The sequence below is a fragment of the Chlorocebus sabaeus genome, chromosome 4, assembly GCF_047675955.1.
Source record: "Chlorocebus sabaeus isolate Y175 chromosome 4, mChlSab1.0.hap1, whole genome shotgun sequence".
Lineage (NCBI taxonomy): Eukaryota > Metazoa > Chordata > Mammalia > Primates > Cercopithecidae > Chlorocebus > Chlorocebus sabaeus.
This window is the reverse complement of record NC_132907.1, coordinates 2874904-2892236: the sequence shown is the minus strand read 5'-3', so window position 1 is coordinate 2892236 and position 17333 is coordinate 2874904. Positions and strand designations below refer to the sequence as shown.

The window sequence follows — 17333 nt, the reverse complement described above, 5'->3', positions numbered from 1 at the left end:
GTATAAAAATCTCGACGAAAAGAGTCAAACTCTGTAAAACATTTGAAGAGATTTAATCTGAGCCAAATATAAGTGACCATGGCCCATGACACAGCCCTCAGGAGGTCCTGAGAACATGTGCCCAAGGTGGTTGGGGTGCAGCTTGGTTTCATATATTTTAGGGAGGCATGAGACATCAATCAAATACATGTGAGAAATACATTGGTTTGGTCCAGAAAGGTGGACAATTGGAAGTGGGGGCGGAGGTAGGCTTCCATGCTATGGGTAAATTTAAACATTTTCTGGTTGACAATGGGTTGAGTTTGTCTAAAGACCTGGGATTAATTGAATGGAAATGTTCACATTAAGATAAAAAATTGTGGAGACCAAGGTCCTTTTGATATCTCATAGTGGCTGCCTTTAGAGACAATGGATGACAAATGCTTGCTATTCAAACCTTTAAGAAGTGCCAGGCCCTCTGTGAATCTCTTCAGGATTGGGAGAGCCTGGAAGAAAAAGATCTAGCTATGTTAACAGAGATTCGTTACAGATGGAAACCTCCCTCCCCTCTCCCCACCCTCCCACAAAGGACGGCTTTGCAGGGCCTTTTCAAAATACAGCAAAGAAACATGTTTGGGGGTAAAATATTTTTATTTTCTTCTTTGTCATGTAATGTTATGCTGAGTGATATTGGAAAGTAAGTCACGATATACAGGGTTAAATAAAACCCATCTGATGAGAATTTATGGTTTGTAGGTCATGACTCCCCAGACCCGTCAGATAGGAATTTGGGCAAGATAAAAATTCAGAGCTTAGTCCTCAAAAATATGATTTGTAAGCTTTTTTATGAAAAGATTATGACTTACGATTTTTAGTACACTCTGTCTTTTCCTACACTAGGGTCATATATGTAGACTTACTAAATAGATGATTTGGTATAATATCATTGACTTTAAGGTTCACTTAGTTGCATTTAAGAGATCAAATCTCACTTCAAACAATTGTATTAGAGTATTTTAATACTATTGTCAAGTTGGTGTTCATTATATATGATATTGCTTAAAGTATCTAGAGAAATATGGTTTGGGTATGTTTGTTACAACTGGACTTTCATTATAATGGTATTTGCTGGGATGAGATTTAAATAGCAGGTGAAAACTAGTAAGAGAAAAGAATTGTCCAACTCACTTTAACTCAGTGCTTCTCAAACCTTAATATGCACATGAATCACTTGAGTATCTGTCTGGGAAGCAGATTTTCATTCAGTAGGTCTTGGGTGGGGCCCAAGATTCTGCCTTTCCGATGGAAGAAGCTCTGAGGGGCGAGGTCCTAGAAAACCCACATAATTTATCATTGCACCATGCTTAATTCTATTTCCTCTGCTTGATGAGCACCAATGTACTTATTCAATGTTTTACAAATTAATAAGATGCACCTTCAGTGAGAAAACAATATATAAATCATTTGGTCTTAGGTATTAGCTTCCAGTTGTGCAAAAAGCAAAACTACAAGTTACTGCAGGAGTTACAGAAGATCTGGAAATATGACTTATTTAAGGCCATCACATATATTTTACTATTCACTGAAATCATCCTTAAAACATGAAATATATATTCATTTGAAAATTTCATTTTGTCATGGGACTCCAGACAAAACCACACATCAAACTTAAGGTTTAACTTGATTTCTTTAGTGATGTACCAATTGTTGTTTTGTTTTGTTTTTTTGAGACGGAGTCTTGCTCTGTCACCCAGGCTGGAGTACAATGATGTGATCTTGGCTCACTGCAACCTCTGCCTCCTAGGTTCAACAGATTCTCCTGCCTCAGCCTCCTGAATAGCTGGGACTACAGGCGCACACCACCATGCCCAGCTAATTTTTGTATTTTCAGTATAGATGGGGTTTCACCATGTTGACCAGTATGGTCTCAATCTCCTGACCTCGTGATCCACCAGCCTTGGCCTCCCAAAATGCTGGGATTACAGGCGTGAGCCACCGTGCCCAGCTGTGATGTACCAAATTTAAAAAAAGTAAACATGCAACAATGTTGAATCCTTAGAGAGCTTGAAAGAAAGAGAAAGACAAAGAACCACACAGGTAACTTGAAGTAGAGAATTTCTTTTAGTTAAAAAAAAAAATAGATGATAATACAGTCCTTCCATTAAAACGCGTCTACAGACATTTCCTTATGAATGAAATCCTTCTGAGTGGTAAAACTCAAGCTAACATACATGTTAAAAGTGGTTTTTCCCCAACTGATAAAACTTTGGCAGAGGCAAATTCCATCCTCAAGCCTTTAATGTAGTGCAGGAGAAAAGGTTTTTAGAATAAAAGAGAATAAACAAGCATAAGAAAAAAATCAGATAAAAAATAAAGATGAATACAAATTTTTATAAAAGAAAACAATGCCAAATCTGGTTCTTTTTCAAGAAATTCAAGTTTTATAAAATAAAACAAACAATATTTTATAGAAGTTTGGAGAAAATGTAATATGTAAAAATCACATCTTAAAGACAAAAGAGGTGGACTTTTGCTGTGTTAAAATGTTTATGGATGAGTCTAGTTTGACAATTTAGCCTGTCGGATGTGACTTTCACAGTCTGTTGGCAGTTTGTAGGCAAGCCATCACACCTGTGACTCCGCGGCTGATTAATGAGTCTTTCAGCTCATTGCTACCATCTGAAGAAGGGCTAGGGCCTTTCTGAGCTTCACTGGTTTATTCCCCTTAACTGCAGTCCTGCCAAGGTACTTCCATAAGAAAATCACACCTGGTGAAAGCTAATGAAAACCTCAATATGTCATTTTCCAGACAAGTCAAAAAGCATGTAAAAGTAGACAAAAGACGTATTCAAGTAACATGAATGTAGTTTTGTCATAACCTGCCAATCCAAAGAGTAACATTTAAAAAAAAAAGCTTTCCTCAATGACATTTCCTAGTATCAACTTTAAGAACGATAATTCTGAATTATGTGCCATAAGAGGACTTCTGTAATGCCAGCTCTTTTGCTATACACAATATCTATTTTCATCAGAACTAGGAAGGTCTTAGTTCATAACGAGATCATCATTTAGTTTTTATTATCTATAAATGTTTAATGCAACTGTGGCATTTTAAAGTCTTGTTTCAAATTCCTTGCCTTCAGTTGGCCGGTATTCTTATAGCTTTTTCTTGAGTGCAAGGCAGCACTGCAACTGCTTTTTTCCCAATCCTGCTCTGCACACTGAAAAGCCTTTTAAAACATAAGCACGAATTCCCTCCCTAACTTCTTAAAATAAAGTGCAAACTAGAGAATAAGGTGGGAAGGGAGAGACAGGGAACTGAAAGAGAGGATAAACCAAAGGTCTGTGGCTAAAACAGTCTAGTATAGGGTAAAGTGGTGGCAAATAAAGGAAACATGGAAGACAGTAATCTCTTGCCCTGAAGGCCTGTATACTATAGCTTCATTTCTGGAGAACTAGTTATTTCCAAAACGTCAATAATATTCAAATAAATACTAAAATTCATTTTAAAGATAAATACCTGTTTTTCTTTACTTTGGATTTGGGGCAATATTCCCTTCCTCTAGCTACATATATAGGGCAAAGTTTAGCTGTATTTAAGTGGCAGAAAGTATCACAAAACTCTAAGTACTATGAATAAATGGGTAGCAAAGAAACAAAAGTTTCCATTTCAACAATTTCCATTTTCTGATCCATGATATTAACACAACTTTGCATCATTGAACCCATTATCAGCAGACATTTCCCTGAGTTGGAAGGGTACTTGCATAATATTCTGGTGCAGTTATTCACCACCAGGTTTCCATTCATCTGAAATTATTATTTCTACACATTTTACCAAAACTATTAAAAGAAATATTTTTCTTTATTCTATCATGGCATGAACTAAGGATAATTCTTCATTATCATCACAATCATTGCTATTTTTCTAGTTTCCTATTCGATGCCTACACTAAGACTCATGAAATGAAAACTATTTAGCAATTTACTAATCAATTAGTAATTCTATGATGTTTTATGGAAGGACTGATTTTGGCTGATAAAAACATTGATTCTTTTAAGACTTACCTGAATAATGTGAACAATGACTAAGCATTTACAAAGTGTTCAATCATTTGAACAAATTTTCAAATTACAATATAAATTATTTCAATCCTGGCTGCAAATTTTAATCACATTGGAAAAATTTTTTTAAAGTAACTACAATTGTTGCCCCACCCCAGAGATTCTGATTTAATTGGTTGGTGAGAGGCCTGGGCATTTTTAAAAATCTCTTCCCACATTATTCTAATGTGCAACTAAGGCTAAGTACCATAGGTCTGTATAATAATCCTCATGTTTATTTTGCTGACCTAAAATAATAAAATACTCAGTCCTACCAGCCAAAAGTGATGTCTCAAATTAAGTTGGAAAATGGAATGATCAGTCTTTGGAATTTTTAGACTAATTACTATGGTTTATAAGAAAGTATGCTGAGGCCATGTGCAGTGGCTCACGCCTGTAATCCTAACACTTTGGGAGGCCAAAATGGGATGCTTGCTTCAGGTCAGGAGTTCAAGACCAGCCTGGTCAACATAGTGAGACCTCCATCTCTAAACAAAATAAAAAATACAATAAATAAAAGAAAGAAAGTGTGCTGGACCTTGAGGCAAAGACCCTGGGCTTGAATTATTGCTCAATTACCTATTAGCTCTCTGACTTCAGTAAGTCCCTCAAAACAAATGTTTTCTAATCCATGAAATGGGAAAATTAAGATTTCTTCCAGCTTTAAAACCATGTTCTCAAGTAATTTCCAACAATGCAGAATGCAGTTCTTAAATACTAATCAGAGAAATTTGATTCCATATACTAATGGTGGGATTTAAACTAGGGTGAGCAAATGTTTGTCACTTAAGCTACCACCATTCTCTTTTCTTGTCTGTGGCAGACATTGCTAATTGATTACAGCACTACAGAAAAATCGCTATTCTCCTGGAGTTTACACTCAATATAAAACTATTTTCTGTTTGGGAGTTAAGTGCTCATTAGCTGTTCTATTTTAAGAGATGATGTAATGGAGTGGTTAGCAGGGGACTAAAAATGTCCAGAGAATAAAAAATTCTTAGCACAGTTCAGGAGTAAGTACATCATGACTCACGACATGTGAATTAGGTCCTAAAGGCAGGCATAGCCCCACAGAGGGATGGTCTATTTCTACTAACCAAACTTACTATCATAACCCGGCTTCTGATGGCAATTCACTGAGAGGGAAAGAATTACCAGATCTACTTGAAGTTGTATTTTTCTTGTAATTAGTAAAACGGAACTCTGATTTTCTAACAGTCTTCTACAAGTTTGGTTAGTGTTGTCAGAGGTGTTTGAACCAGAGCAACTCCATCTTGAATACGGTCTGAGTAAAATAAGGCTGAGACCTGCTGGGCTGCATTTCCAGTACGTCAGACATTCTAAGTCACAGGATGAGATAGGAGGTGGGCACAAGATACAGGTCATCAAGACCTTGCTGATAAAACAGGTTGTAGTAAAGAAGTCAGCCAAAACCCACCAAAACCAAGATGGCAATGAAAGTAACCTCTTGTCATCCTCTCTGCTCATGCATTAGCATGCTAAAAGACACTCCTACCAGTGCTGTGACAGTTGACAAATGCCATGGCAGTGTACGGAAGTTACCCTATATGGTCTGAAAAAGTTCAGTACTGGAAATTGCCCACCCCTTTCCCAAAAACTCATGAAGAATCCACACCTTGTTTAGGATATAATCTAGAAACAACCATGAAAATGGGCATCCAGCAGCCCTCAGAGGCTGCTCTGCCTATGAAGTAGCCATTCTTTTATTCTTTTACTTTCTTAATAAACTTGCTTTCACTTTACTCTGTGGACTTGCCCTGAATTCTTTCCTATGCAAGATCCAAGAATCCTCTCTTGGGGTCTGGATCAGGATCCCCTTCCAGTAACAGTGTGAATCAATATTCCTATGTAAAATGAATTGCTAGGATTTCAAAGCTGTAGAGCAGAGACTAGGGTGGAAATCCTAACAAAATCATGTCCTTCCCAAGACGTTAACAGGTTTTCTAGCAATGAGACATTCAGTGAAGAAAACACTTGCAAATATAATTAAAATAATTCAATAGTTTCCACCTAATATTTTCTTACATAAAAGAAAGTTTTTTGAAAGTGCTAAAACCTTTTCATTTTTGCAGGTTTTTTCATATTTAAAAATAATAAAACATACCTACATGTTATAATGATAAAGAGAGTCACTGCTTTTTGAGGGCAGGGCTCCCATTTCGTGCAGTCCTAGATGCCATCTCTTATGATAAATCCTGTACCAAAAGACAGATTAGTCACACCATCTGCTGCCTCCAGGGAGATAAATTGCACATTTCAAAGTATGGCAACATTCCATTATAGCATAATGAAGAAAATGAAAAACATATTAGCAAACTGAACACTTTGGGGAAATTTCATTTTCAAATTGTGTGCTGTTTTGCTTTTAAAGAAGTAAAATTATTAAATAAAATGTGTGAGAGGAAGCAAATATTCATCCTTGTAGCAAAATTACGGATGCTTTTACTTTGTGAAAAATAATATTATTTCCAACGAAGGCATTAAAATCACACATATAATCCACATTTTCAGAGTTGTTATGAACAAGCATCTCTATGTACATACTCTTGCTGAAATCAAATTTTAGTCCTAAAATCATTGTTAGATTACGGGCTAAAAGAGGAACATGAACAATTAATTGTTCTTGTTTCTTCCTCAGAAACCCTTGGGGTCTATAAATTTAATTTGAGGCCATCTCAGACCTGCCAGTTCAGAGCAACAAACATAAACATACGGACTTGGAAGCATCACTTCCATTTCTCAGGCAGTCCTACTGCTTTCAGGCAATTCTTGCTGTTCAGAGACAAACTTATACACACTGAAGAACAGAGTGTGCAGAACAGGCTGCAAGAACACTGACATTAAGAGCAAGACAAATCAGATGCACCTCTCTTACTTGACCAAGGCCAGTATTAAGCTAGCACATCTTGTCTAAAGAGCCATCAATCACGCACCAAGAGTGCCCTCATGAAGGTACATCCTATCCAAGCTGTATAAATATAAGGCAAATAAAATTTTAGTGACAGTCTACAAGGCCATTTGATCTATGAACTACATAGGTACTGCAATTGCTTACATATACTTGAAAACCTCCAAGGTTAGATGAGGCCAAGGATTGGAAAGAAAGAATCTGTAACTCTTTCAATATTCTCCAGGGATAGACCTAAACAGAACAGGTGCCCCTTCTACTCCTACCACCCCTTACTCAGTTTGGCATCTGACTTTGTCCTAAGTAGGCTAACATTCATTCACTGTGCCTTTATGTTGCAAATTGAACTGATTTAAAAACGAAAAATGTAGTGAAGAAACCATCACTCTAGCCAATAACATGGATGCAACATACTTTATCTCATGTGGTGTTACTACTTAGTTGAACCCTTTGTCTAGACTACCTCTCACCTTGGCTACCTGGCTAACTCATAGCTCCGATATCCCCATCTCCAGATGTATGTCCTGACTCCCTCTGCATTCAGTTTATCTTCCCCTCCTCTGTGATCTTCTACTGTACTTATATGGTTACTTGCATGAACCTCTATTATAGCTATCCTCACTGATTTTTTAGTCTTTCTCCTCCTCCACTAGATTCTGAATTCCTTGACAGCAGGGGCTGTGTCTGGCTGATTTCTTTATTTGCTATGTCTAGTGAATGTTTGATGGATATAAGAATGAACAAACAGTCACAGATTTATCTATTTACTCAAAGTCTTGCTGGACTGAATAATGGGCTGGAAGTATAATCAACGCAGTGTATTTTGTGGGTTATATAATACTTTTGTCTGCTAGCAAATATATTCTCCGTATAATAAAGTAACAAGAGTCTGGATTGTTCTTTATACAAAGCTATCTATTTCCTAACTATCTTTGAGCCATTTACAGCTCTGACTAGCTGAAATGAACCTGTAGGTGTTCATCACTGATTCTGGGCTGAACCAGATGAATACATACAGCAAAGACATCATGCTGATGGGAAGAGCCTTCTGGGCAAGTTAGACAGGTAAACAACAAAGCCTTAATCAGGTAACTGACTTCTTTCCAAATCTGGCCAGCCCAGACCAGTTTTCTTTTTTTTTTTTTTAACTTAGGACTCTGATTAGTATTAGATTTGATTCATTAATCTGGAATAATCAATTATTTGAAAATAAGAGATCCACAAGCCTCTAGGTCAATAGCTAAATCTCATATCTCTTTGTGGGTTTAGAAAACTTTAATTGAATGGAAAACTGGAATATTCTATTTTTCTCTGTTATGTTTCTAAATCACAGTATTTATCCTGTCTTTTTCTTTTAAAACTCTGGAATGAGGACAATGTTAAGGTTTAAATGAGAAATAAAGAACAGGACTGATTTGTTACCTTGGGTGGGTGGGATTATAAGATGAGGCAGAGCAAGAGGTTAGCAACTTTTACTTTATACAACATCCACATTGCTTAACTTCTAATGAGCATGTATGTGATTTAACATTGTTTTTTAAAGTTTTTAATAAATGGGGCCAGGTGTGGTAGTTTACACCTGTAATCCCAGTGCTTAGGGAGGCTGAGGCAGGAGGATCACTTGAGGCCAGATGTAAGATCCCATCTCTACAAAAAAAACATTTTTTAAAAACTAACCAGGCATAGTGGCTCCTGCCTGTAGTCCCAGCTACTCAGGAGGCTGAGGTGGAGGATCACTTGAGCCCAGGAATTCGAGGCTGCAGTGAGCTGTGATCAAGCTACTGCTCTCCAGCAGGGTGACAGAGCGAGATTTATCTCTTAAAAAAAATTTAATAAATGAATTAACAGGGCCTCTTTCTCTTGGTGATTCTTTCCTTACATCAGAAAGTTCTAAAAGCAAAAGAAAGTCACTTCAAAAAAATAAATTTAGACTGAGAGCCAAAAGCATGAACAGAACAGACCCATGCTTTCACCACTGTGCTTTACAGTACAAGTGACAAGCAGGGAAAGCCTAAGATCCTTGCTCTCCGGGGACTATTACTCTATTTAGGGAGACAGATACCAAAAAGCATTAGTGAACCTCACGAGGTAGCGCATGCTGGACATCAACATATATAATGTAGTGTATAAATGCCCCGAGAATTGGGAAAACAGAAGGTTTTTGAGAGCTACAGAACTGGAGAGGGGCTTGCGATGGAGGGCCTGAGTGGGTCTTGGACGGGCAGAGTGGGGAATGATGACAGTCAGTGCAAGCAGAGGAGATGAAACTAGGCAAGGCTGTAGAAGTCATTAACACGGAGCTCTCATTTGTGGATATCAGGAAATGCTTCTTTTTTTTTTTTTTTTTTTTTTTTTTTTTTAAGACAGAGTCTTGCTCTGTTGCCCAGGTTGGAGTGCAGTGGTGCAATTTCGGCTCACTGCAAGCTCCGCCTCCCGGGTTCATGCCATTCTTATGCCTCAACCTCCTGAGTAGCTGGTACTATAGGCACCCACCACCATGCCCGGCTAATTTTTGTATTTTTAGTAGAAACGGAGTTTCACCGTGTTGGCCAGGATGGTTTTGATCTCCTGACCTCGTGATTTGCCTGCCTCGGCCTCCCAAAGTGCTGGGATTAATGGTCATTCTCCAGCTCTGGTTGTGTCAGTTTTCTCATCTGTCACCTCTATTCTATCTCTCATCTCCCAATATATAGGAGTTAAGAAGAAATTATTTAGTCAGATAGTGAAGGTAATGAAGTCCTCGGTAAAATTTTCCTTTTAATGAAAAGCAGCCCCCAAATAATTTTCTTTTCTAACAAACAGCAGCGTGTAAAATCGAGCTGCAGCCATAGAAAGGCAAAGGAGACGCTTGCACGGGTGCATGCTGGGAGTTGTGCCAATAAGAAAGGGGCTACCTGGGGACTAGGCATGTTCAAAATGGCGGTTCCATCTTCCCATCTCTTAGCCAAGCTACCTGTACAGTAAAGAGAAGACAACATGGCACAGCCAGGCACAGATGCCATTTGCATAATAAGATTAGGGTGGGTGGCTAGGTAAACGTCACACCTGCTCCTACCAGTCTGTGGGCCCTATGTAAATCCGGCCCTCAAGCCTGTCTATAAATCCGGTGCACTCCACCATGGGCCAGAAGTCCCATTTGGGTGCCCCTCTCTCTCCCCCAAGAGAAAGAGCTATTCTCCTTTCTCTTTCTTTTGCCTATTAAACCTCCGCCCCTGAACCCACTTCTTGTGTTTGCGTCCTCAATTCCCTTGGCGTGAGATGGCAAACCCCAGGATTTACCCCAGACAACAATGCCACTTTACGAGAACCTTAATCCTGGCCATGAAATGACAAATAAAATGATAAATAATACGTGTCTCTGAGGGCAGATGCCCGCATCAAATTTATTTCTTGATGCTGGTGATTCCATGTCTAGGCTCTGATTTCTATGTAAATCAAAATCCACAGCTGGACACAGCACCCGTTGCACAGTAGATTATTGAAAGAATGCCAAGTATTAGCCCTTTGTGGCCACAACTTCCTGAAACTGCACAAAACCATAACTGAGAAAATTATTACAGTGAAAGAGATTTGACTTAACTAACACCATTTTGCTTCTAACCTTCAAGCTGTCCTTGTTCATTCCTAGATGTAGGCTGAACTAACTTTGGAAGGAACTTAGTTTATAGTTTAGCTTTGAAACAAAGATGATAATAGACCTTTCCCAAAACAAACCTCCTTCCTGCCTGGGGATTAGACTGCCTTTGCAGGACTAACAAATTAGCTAGAAGATTAGAAATTTTGTTTTAGGAGTCATGCAGCTGGAGACTGCAAGTTTCTAAACCTCCCCAAATTGCTCCTGGGGATAAAATCACTATTATAAAACCTAAGGTCAGTGCTTGAGATATTTTGCAGACTCCACGTTCAATAAATCAGCTGGCACCACCCAGATTGATAAACTGGCTCATATGTCTTGTAGCCCCCACCCAGCAACTGTCTTAGCACAAAAGGACAGCTTCAACTCCCCATGATTTCATCTCTGACCTGACCAATTAGCACTCCCAACTCACTGGCCCTCTACCTACCAAATTATCCTTAAAAATTCCAACCACCAAATTCTTGGGGAGACGGATTTGAGTAATAATAAAACTCTAGTCTCCCACACAGCTGGCTCTGCGTGAATTACTCTTTCTCTATTGCAATTCCCCTGTCTTGATAAATCAGCTCTATCTAGGCAGTGGGTAAAGTGAACTCATTGAGGGGTTACATTCCCTGCCTTTGGCTCATGAATATAGCCAGCATCAGCTTCCTGACTCACCTCTGCCTTGAACCCAGACATACATAACACAGTTAGCACCTAAAAAAGACTGCTCTGGGTAGCCCCTCCTCTCATTTCTGCTGCTTCTCCTTGGTACTCCTCACCCACGTCCTCATTTTGCAATTACTTGGAGTCTTGGGCTGTGCCTTACTATTTAATCCCTGGCCCCATGTTTACCCTTGTAACTTGCTCTGGCCTGTCCAAAGAGGAGGATCAAATAATAGCTAGAAATAATAATAACTCATATTTACAGAGAATTTCCTGTGTTCCAGGCCTTGTACTAAATACCTGCTAAAGGTTAAGTTTTTCTTATCTGCCCAGTCACTCAACAAGAAAGATGCTGCTATTTTCTCTGTGTTTGAAATGTTTGCTCTTCGGTGCTGTAAAGAAATAGCACTTGAACATAAATTTAATTTATTTAGTAAGGCCATTTTAACTTCTTGCAGAAAGGGTACACTTGCCAGGAGTTTTACCATGAGAGTACACTGAACAAAGGAGACGGGGTCATTTATAACTTGATGCGTCCACCTTACTCTGTGTCTGGTTTCTCTTGGCTGGAACGGGACCTCACATTCTGTATTTGTCCTGATTGGCTAGCAACTTAGAACTTTTTAAAAGAGGTAAAGGTAGAGGAGATCAAAGGAAGGAGGAAGTAACTTGTGGAATGCTGAGAAAGGTAAAAACACTTTTAAATAAGGAAGAGGAACAGGCTATGACCTAATGCTTGCTTGAGCCAGTATAAGAATGCCAGGGCAAATATTTAGGAGCACAGGTCTTTGCATAAATTTTGCTTCTAAGAGAAGTTACTATTTATTCCTAATTAAATGGGCAGGAAAGTCTTTGAAGAGGAATCTCTACTTTACTTTTTACACTTGTTATAAGAAATAGGGGCCCGTAATCCCAGCACTTTGGGAGGCCAAGGTGGGTAGATCACCCAAGGTCAGGAGTTCGAGGCCAGCCTGGCCAACATGAAGAAACCCCATCTCTAATAAAAATACAAAAAATTAGCCAGACGTTGTGGCAGGTGCCTGTAATTCCAGCTATTTGGGAGACTGAGGCAGGAGAATCACTTGAACCCAGGAGGCAGAGGTTGCAGTGAGCCAAGATGGTGCCATTGCACTCCAGCCTGGGCAACAAGAGCGAGACTCAATCTCAAAAAAAAAAAAAAAAAAAAAAAAAGAGAGAGAGAGAAATAGAGATAAGAAAAAGGAAGCCTAGAGAAAGTAATAAAGTGATAAAGGATTTGAACCCTGTAGGATTGTTCGCCACAGTGGTCAATGGGATGGTGGGCCACGTTACAGAGGAGGCACTTGGTGAATGAGAGGACCAGGTGAAGGATGCCTTGACATTGGGGCTGAGGACTTTGGGTTTGGTGCTATAGGCAATGTGTAACCACTGCAAATTCTGAAGTGGAAGAGTGGCAGAAAAAGAAAATATATTTAAAAATCTCTGTATTTCACTCCGGCTCTTATCCCTTTGATATTTGATAATTTTTAAAACAGGTTTGTCTGTGTCCTTTTATGTTTCACCCTTATTCTATTAGCATCAGAAAGTAATCTGGGTATTCATGGCAGTTTAATATGTAAAAGCAGCAAAGCAAAAATGTGGAAGCAGCCTTAAATGTACAGGAATAGGGAAATGATTAGGCAAATTGTGCTATATTTAATTTGGCATAAAGGTAAGCCATTAAAAATAAAAACTATGTATCTTTACATGGATGAATCACAAGAATAGCTTCGTGAAAAATGTAGAACCTCCATTGTAACTATAGACCTTCTCATTGTGATTGTGTAAAAGGTGTGTGTTTGTGTACATATAAAGAGAATGAGGAGAAAAGAGCTGAGTCAGCATGGTGGGATGAGATTATAAATATACTATTTCTTTGTTTTAAAAATGTTACTTAGTATTATTTGTAATTTACCTAGACTAGAGTGAAATGATGCAATCACAGCTCACTACAGTCCCAACCTTCTGGGCTCAAGCAATCCTGCTACCTCAGCCCTTGGAGTAGGTGGAACCACAGGTGTGCACCACAACGACCAATTAATTTTTGTATTTTTTGTAGAGATAGGGTTTCTGCATGTTGCCCAGGCTGGTCTTGAACTCCTAGGCTCAAGGGATCTAGCCACCTGGGCCTCCCAAAGTTCTGGGATTACAGGTGTGAGCCACCACCCTTGACCAGTTATTTGCAATTGGTTTTATAGTGAAGGAAAAATGTAAGGAGAAAAACCAAGTTAATCCAGCAGATACGCAGGTTAGAGACATTCCCCCTGGAGTAAAACAGGTTATGGAGGCATGAGCAGGTGAGGGCACTGAATATTGAGAGTGGAAGCATATGGGAACAAAAAGAAAGGGATGTGAGAATGTTTAGATGAAACACTCAGAGGCATGTGTTGTGTAACAGAATCTAGATGATGGGAAATAGAAACTTTGCAAAGTACTTCAAGGTTTCTAGGCTAAGACCAGCAGCCTGTCAGTGCCATTAACAGAAGTCACACAACCCTGAAGAGGGGGCAGTTTTTAGATGAAGATAATTATGATGGTTGGACTTCTATGTGAGATGAGAGTTATTACATTAAATTACTAATATGGGCCAGTTGTGGTGGCTCACACCTGTAGTCTCAGCACTTTGGGAGGCTGAGCCAAGCGGATTACTTGAGCCCAGGAGTTCGAGACCAGACCGGGCAACATGGCAAAACCCCTTCTCTACTAAAAAATGCAAAAATTAACTGAGTGAGCCTGTAGTCCCAGCTATTCAGGAGGCTGAAGAGGGAGGATTACTTCGGCCTGGGGCATTGAGGCTGCAGTGAGCCAAGACTGAACCACTGTACTCTAGCCTAGGTGACAGAGTGAGACCTAGACAAATAAATAAATATAAATAAAAAATTATTACAGGGAAAAAAAATCCAAGAATATGGAATCTAGAGGTGTTGTGGAACAATTAAGACCAGAGATATAGATTCAAGACTCAGGGGCATAGATTTAGAGATGGCCCTTATCATATTATTGGGCCTAATCCATTCTGATGACAATCATTATTTAGCTAGCATAGAATTTTTAAAAAATAGAATGTGAATGCATTCACCGTCCCCTATTGTATTATACTTTGCCTTAACATATTTACATTATTTGCCCAACCCCTGAAGGCATTTGATTTCAATACCTGAAATAATCACCTGAGGCTATGTGAGCGAATGAGGTAGCTTCAGGAAAAGAGGTGGGAAGTATGTGGAGAGTGTGAGAATGACAGGACTAAGGCTAAGAAGCCTTTAGCAATGTCTTAAGAATTCTAGAAGGGGAGATAGATTGACTGGGGCCTGAGGCAAGGAAAATAATCAAAAATAGGAAAAAATATCCTGTTATCTGAAGAAAATCACAATAGTGATGTGGCCTACTGAGTGCCAAGAGAAACCAAAGACTCATATATAGACACAATCTCATTTCAGAATAACTGAGGTAAGAAGTCACTATGAGCATCCAGGGAGAGGTTAGGGGAACAAGAATCAGTCTGGCATCAGTTTTCTCACAGGGAGCATAAAACACAAGAAGCCATACTTTCAGGATAAAACACTAAGAAGCCATAGTTTCTTCATAAATGTAAACATAAAAGTATGGTACAACCCAGCATTCCCACTGCTAGGTATTATCCAAGTGAAATAAAAACCTATGTTCATGCAAAACCTGTATACAAGTGTTCTTAGAGCCTTTATTCTCAATCACTTAATACTGGAAACAATCCAAATGTCCTTTAAAAGGTGAATGGACCAAAAAACTGTGGTACAACCATACAATGAACTACTATTATCCAAAAAAAAAAAAAAAAAAAAAAAAAGGACAAACAGATGGAGGAATCCATTGCTATAACATTCTTGAAAGGACAAAATTAAAGGGATAGAGAACAGGTCAGTGGTTACCACAGGTTGGCATGGAGGTAGGAAGTGACAAAAGGTCAGTGCAGAGGAATTTTTGAGGGTGATAAAACTTTCTGTATTTCAATTGTGATGACTGTTAAATAACTTGATTCATTTGTTGTAACTCAGAACTGTACAGGAACACTGAATTTTACTTTAGTAATTCTTTAAAAAATAAAATATAAGTAGAGAAATGATTTTAAAATAGGGGTTATATCACATAAAGGTGACCAATGGAAAAATAAAATTAAAAATTTTAGTAGCAGAGTTTGATGGGAAGGAGAAGAGATATGGTAGTTTGAGTTAAATTCTGTATTTACATAGCAAGGAGTCAATATTATAAGTTGATAAATTTAAAAACGTAGTAATAGCCTGTTCCTTAGACCTATCAACCAGTAAATAAAAACAGAAATGCTTCAAATGATTACAAGTAGAGTGGGACTTGTGTGATTCAGGAGCTGGGGGGAGGTGGGATATTTTATATTTTATATCTTCCTGTACCATTTGAAATAATACATGTATAAATATTGCTTATAGTTTATTATAAAATAAAAATTTTAAATATTCTAGATATAAAAACATCTTGATTAAAAATTTTTTCACCAGATTTCACATTATGAGGAGGAAAAAAGCTCAGATTTAGAGCTGTACCCTCAAGGTACACTAAGGTATGAGTTTCACTTACAGTATAAGAAAGTTCTACAGGTATCCTAACTAATATACAACACATCACAAAAATACTGTAATATTAATAATATTATTATATTAGTCCATTCTTACACTGCTACAGGAACATACCCAAGACTGTGTAATGTATAAAGGAAAGAGGCTTAATTGACTCACTGTTCCACAGGGCTGGGGAGGCCTCAGGAAACTTACAATCATGGTAGAAGGGGAAGCAAACACGTCCTTCTTTAAAGGCAGCAGAAGAGAGAAGAATGAGAGCCGAGCAAGCGGAGAAGCCCCTTATTAAACCATCAGATCTCATGAGAACTCACTCACTATCACTAGAACACTATGGGGGAAACCACCCCCATGATTCAGTTACCTCCTACCAAGCCCCTCCCACAACACGGGGGAATTATGGAAACTAAAATTCAAGATGAGATTTGGAATGGGCACACAGCCAAACCATATCATTCTGCCCCTGGACCCTCCAAAATCTCATGTCCTCACGTTTCCAAACACAATCATGCCTTCCCAACAGTCCACCAAAGTCTTAACTCACTCCAACATTAACCCAAAAGTCCAAGTCCAAAGTCTCATCTGAAACAAGGCAAGTCCCTCTGCCTATGAACCTGTAAAATCAAAAGCAAGTTGGTTACTTCCTAGATACAATGGGGGTACAGGCATTGGGTAGATACACCTGTTCCAAATGAGAGAAATTGTCCAAAACAAAGTAAGTATATTCCCCACACAAGTCCAAAATCCAATAGGGAAGTTATTAAACCTTAAAGTTCCAAAATGATCTCCTTTGACTCCATGTCTCACATTCAAGTCATGCTGATGCAAGAAGTGGGCTCCCATGGCCTTGGGCAGCTCTGCCTCTGTGAGTTTGAAGGATATAGCCCGCCTCCTGGCTGCTTTCACAGGCTGGTGCTGAGTGCCTGCAGCTTTTCCAGGTGTGTGGTGCAAGCTATCAGTGGATCTACTATTCTGGGGTCTGGAGGATGGAGGCCTTCTTCTCACAGGTCTACTAGGCAGTGCCCCAGTGGGTACTCTGTGTGGGGGGTCCAACCCCACATTTCCCTTCAGTACTGCCCTAGCAGAGGTTCTCCATGAGGACTTTGCCCCTGCGTCAAACTTCTGCCTGACGTCCAGGCATTTCCATACATCCTCTGAAATCTAGGTGGAGGTTTCCAAACTTCAATTCTTGTCTTATGTGCACCCGCAGTACCAAACCACGTGGAAGCTGCCAAGGTTTGGGCTTGCCCCCTCTGAAGCAATGGCCTGAGCTGTACCTTGGCCCCTTTTATCCAAGGCTGGAGCTGAAGCATCTGGGATGCAGGGCACCATGTCTCAGGGCTGCACAGAGCAGGGGGTCCTGGGCCCAGGCCACAAAGCATTTTTCCCTTCTAGGTCTCCAGGCTCGTAATGGGAGGAGGTGCCATGA

At 39.2% G+C, this 17333-nt stretch overlaps 1 protein-coding gene and 1 long non-coding RNA gene across 10 annotated transcripts in view; one reads left to right on the top strand and one right to left on the bottom strand.

Moving 5' to 3' along the window:
* Window positions 1–17333, bottom strand: part of KIAA0825 (KIAA0825 ortholog) — a 495887-nt gene that overhangs the window by 230295 nt on the left and 248259 nt on the right. For 3 of the 8 annotated variants that reach the window (XM_073014580.1, XM_073014583.1, XM_073014578.1), the window contains 2 exons: window positions 6213–6299; window positions 552–1308 (listed from right to left, as the gene is read on the bottom strand). The exons of 3 other annotated variants lie outside the window; for them this stretch is intronic. In XM_073014580.1, coding sequence (XP_072870681.1) covers window positions 1242–1308; window positions 6213–6299 — 154 coding nt within the window. In that variant the 3' untranslated portion in view covers window positions 552–1241. Of the gene's footprint in view, window positions 1–550; window positions 1309–6212; window positions 6300–17333 lie in introns of those variants that run through there. 2 more of the 8 variants (XM_073014584.1, XM_073014579.1) reach the window with 2 other exon arrangements.
* The window catches only part of LOC140711484 (uncharacterized), a 297959-nt gene that overhangs the window by 270303 nt on the left and 10323 nt on the right, over window positions 1–17333 (top strand). The window lies entirely within an intron of this gene.